Genomic DNA, 2,996 nt, shown 5'->3' with positions numbered 1-2,996 from the left:
TTTTATACTCATGTGAAATTACCCATCAATTTGAAGATTCATATTTAGTTAACATTTATCACCTAGGTAAAAGCGAAATATATTTGATCAATTTTCCAATTATTGTGTAATTTTAAGAAATTCGAAAGAATCGATTGAAGTTGAAATCGAAAAAATCAATTTCATCTTAGTTTATTTTGGTTTATAAATTTAATAAATCGACATATTAGGTTAAATTACTTTTAATGAAAAACCAAATCAATCCAAGCTATGGTTTTACAAAGAATATACCGTTATAGTGAATTTTATTGTTTTTATAGGTAGAATATTATTATACAAAAGTAAATAAACATAAAAAAAATTACTTTTTGAAGAAAATTAGTCCGTTATAAAGAAATATCGTTATAAAGAAAAACAGATTTAACAATGCTTAAATTAAGATTAATTGAAAAATAAATAAAGATAAATTTAATTAAGTGAGCTAAAATAAATAAATAAATAAATATGACATGCAAAATGGACACGTGGAAGTAGTATAATGTTTTTGTTCTTACTTATATAAACACCAAAATTAATTTCAGTTACTTCACTCTCCTTGCTCTTTCCGTCAAGTGTGAAATCCACTGAGCTAAGCTACCTCGTCAATTTCTTCTGCTCTCACTCTCACCAATTCAATCCACATTTTTCATACACGTGTTGCTGTGGAGACGGAATTTCAGTATGGACGGAGGTGATGCTACTAAAACAGTCAAAGATGATTCCGGCAACATCGCCGGCGGTGGTGAAACGGTCACCATCAACATCCGATGTGTCAACGAGTCCAAATTATCTGTTCAAGTCAGCCTCAATTCCACTGTCGGATCATTCAAGTCCATCCTTTCCCAGTCGGCTGATATCCCTGCTGAGCAGCAGAGAGTGATCTATAATGGCCAAATCTTAAAGGATGATCAAACCCTAAAAAGCTATGGTATTAATTAATTACTCTTATCTAAATATTTTTGTAACATTTTTCTGCTTTATTACTAATGCTGAATTAGTTGTGTTACTTAAATGTACTTTTTATTACTCATGTTGCTGATCAATCAATCAATCAAATTTATGTACCTCAATTACAAACTTGTTAGGGTTTGTGATATAAATGTTGTAAACATTGTTCTTTATTTGGTGAATTTGTTGATGAAAAATAATTTTTTATTTAAAAGAATATTTGTATTTGACGTGAGCCCATTCGCTCCATCTTTGGTAGGCGATTACGTTGACAAGGTATTCCTTACTTTCTCGATTTAGAAGTGCAAATTTAACCTCTGTGTTTGTGTTCTTTCCAGAATAGATGGAAATAATTGATAAGTTATGTGTTAATGAATTAGGATTAAATTTCAATTCTAATAGATTTAAAGTCTTGCTTATTCGTTGCAGTATACTCCCTAATCTGGTATGTTTTGTCTTGGGACAAGAAATAGGTAAAGGTCAATAAGTGGAAAAAAGTACTATAGAGGAATGATGCAGTGGTATTGGGGTTTCTTGGACTTTTTATTAGAGTATGAAGCTGTGTACCTGGATCTGCAATAGCAGGGAATCTGCATTTTTGTTGCAGTTCAGTTTCCATTTTACTAAGTTCATTTGATTTAGCATGGATTCTCTTGTCTTTAACATGATGCTACTTAATGCCAATTATGTTGATCTGATTCATGATTGGTTACTTATAACCACATAACATTCTGGATTGAACTTTGGAATCTTATACTATCAAGATACATAGAGCTTCTATTTTATCTGCTCTCTTGTTGCGTGTTATCAGGCTGTCAGAATAAGAATCTTAGCAATTTGACTTTAATTTTTGTGGCAAGCAGGTCTGGAGGCAGACCACACAGTTCATCTTGTTCGAGGTTTTGCCGCAGCTGCTTCTGCTAGTGCAACCAATGTTGTAAATCCAAATGCTAATCAGGATGCTCCCAGGGTTGCTGTTCCCACTACAAGGGGGCTGTTTGTCAGAGCCGGTGGAGCTCCACTCTTTTCTGGACTTGGAAGTAGAGGTGGTTTGTTTGGAGCTGGACTTCCAGATTTTGAGCAGGTCCAGCAACAGCTAACTCAAAACTCCAACATGATGAGAGAGATGATGAATATGCCTCTAGTTCAGAATCTAATGAATAACCCAGAAATCATCTGCAACTTGATCATGAACAATCCTCAAATGCGAGAGTTCATGAATCCTAATCCCGAGCTCGCGTACATATTCAATGACCCTGCTATATTGGAGGCTGCACGTAACCCTGAACTCATGCATGAGATGATAAATAATATTGACTGGGCATTGAGCAGCATTGAATCGCCTCCTGATGAATTTAACATGCACATGTATGAGAATATCCAAGAGCCATTTTTGATTGCAACAACCATGGCTGGAGATACAAGAAATGATTCAGGGACAAACTCGTCCGTGGCTCTTTGGGGAGCCCAGGAACAAGGCAGAAACCAGTCAACTAACCCTCCAGCTACTGGTTCTGACACAACTGCTAATCCTCCTGCTCCAAACTCGAACCCACTTTCGAATTCTTGGGCAGCAGCTGACAGTAAGTTTCTACCAATTTCGTGGCTCTAACTGTATTTGCTGCTAGATTTAACCTTGTTACTTCATCTCCTATCTTGTTCACCAGGGTCTTTTGCATATTAAAAGAAACTTTTTATCTCTTTCCTATTTGTCTTTCTGGAGATGCTTTCATGCATCTTCACTGCTGAGGGTGCCATGAAGTCGTCATACTCATGCAATTTGTGCTTAGAACTTGAACATTTGAACACCTGTTCTCTATAGCTACTTTTTTTCTTTGTTTTTCTCTGGTAAAAATATTTCAAAGTATAGCATAATTTTGTCAGGATTTATTAAAAACAATTTTATACTTTTATCTATATCAAAAACTATTTTTTTTTATTTAATGTGAAGAATCTAATTATGTAATATTATTAGGTTCCTTTGGCTAATCAGAAGCTAATGTCTTATGTATGTAGCATTCATTATCTTG

The 2,996-nt window shown here is 34.6% G+C and overlaps 1 protein-coding gene across 2 annotated transcripts in view; it reads left to right on the top strand.

Annotated features, from left to right (window-relative positions):
• The first annotated feature begins 585 nt into the window (after nt 1-585).
• The window catches only part of LOC102592283 (ubiquitin domain-containing protein DSK2b-like), a 7,671-nt gene continuing 5,260 nt past the window's right edge, over nt 586-2,996 (top strand). For both annotated transcript variants that reach the window (XM_015314117.1, XM_015314113.1), the window contains exons 1-2: nt 586-946; nt 1,830-2,549. In XM_015314117.1, coding sequence (XP_015169603.1) covers nt 700-946; nt 1,830-2,549 — 967 coding nt within the window. In that variant the 5' untranslated portion in view covers nt 586-699. The remainder of the gene's footprint in view (nt 947-1,829; nt 2,550-2,996) is intronic.

The sequence above is a fragment of the Solanum tuberosum genome, unplaced genomic scaffold (assembly GCF_000226075.1).
Source record: "Solanum tuberosum cultivar DM 1-3 516 R44 unplaced genomic scaffold, SolTub_3.0 scf00013, whole genome shotgun sequence".
NCBI classification, from domain to species: Eukaryota; Viridiplantae; Streptophyta; class Magnoliopsida; order Solanales; family Solanaceae; genus Solanum; species Solanum tuberosum.
Note: the sequence above shows the minus strand (reverse complement) of the source record. Positions and strands in the feature narration are given on the sequence as shown.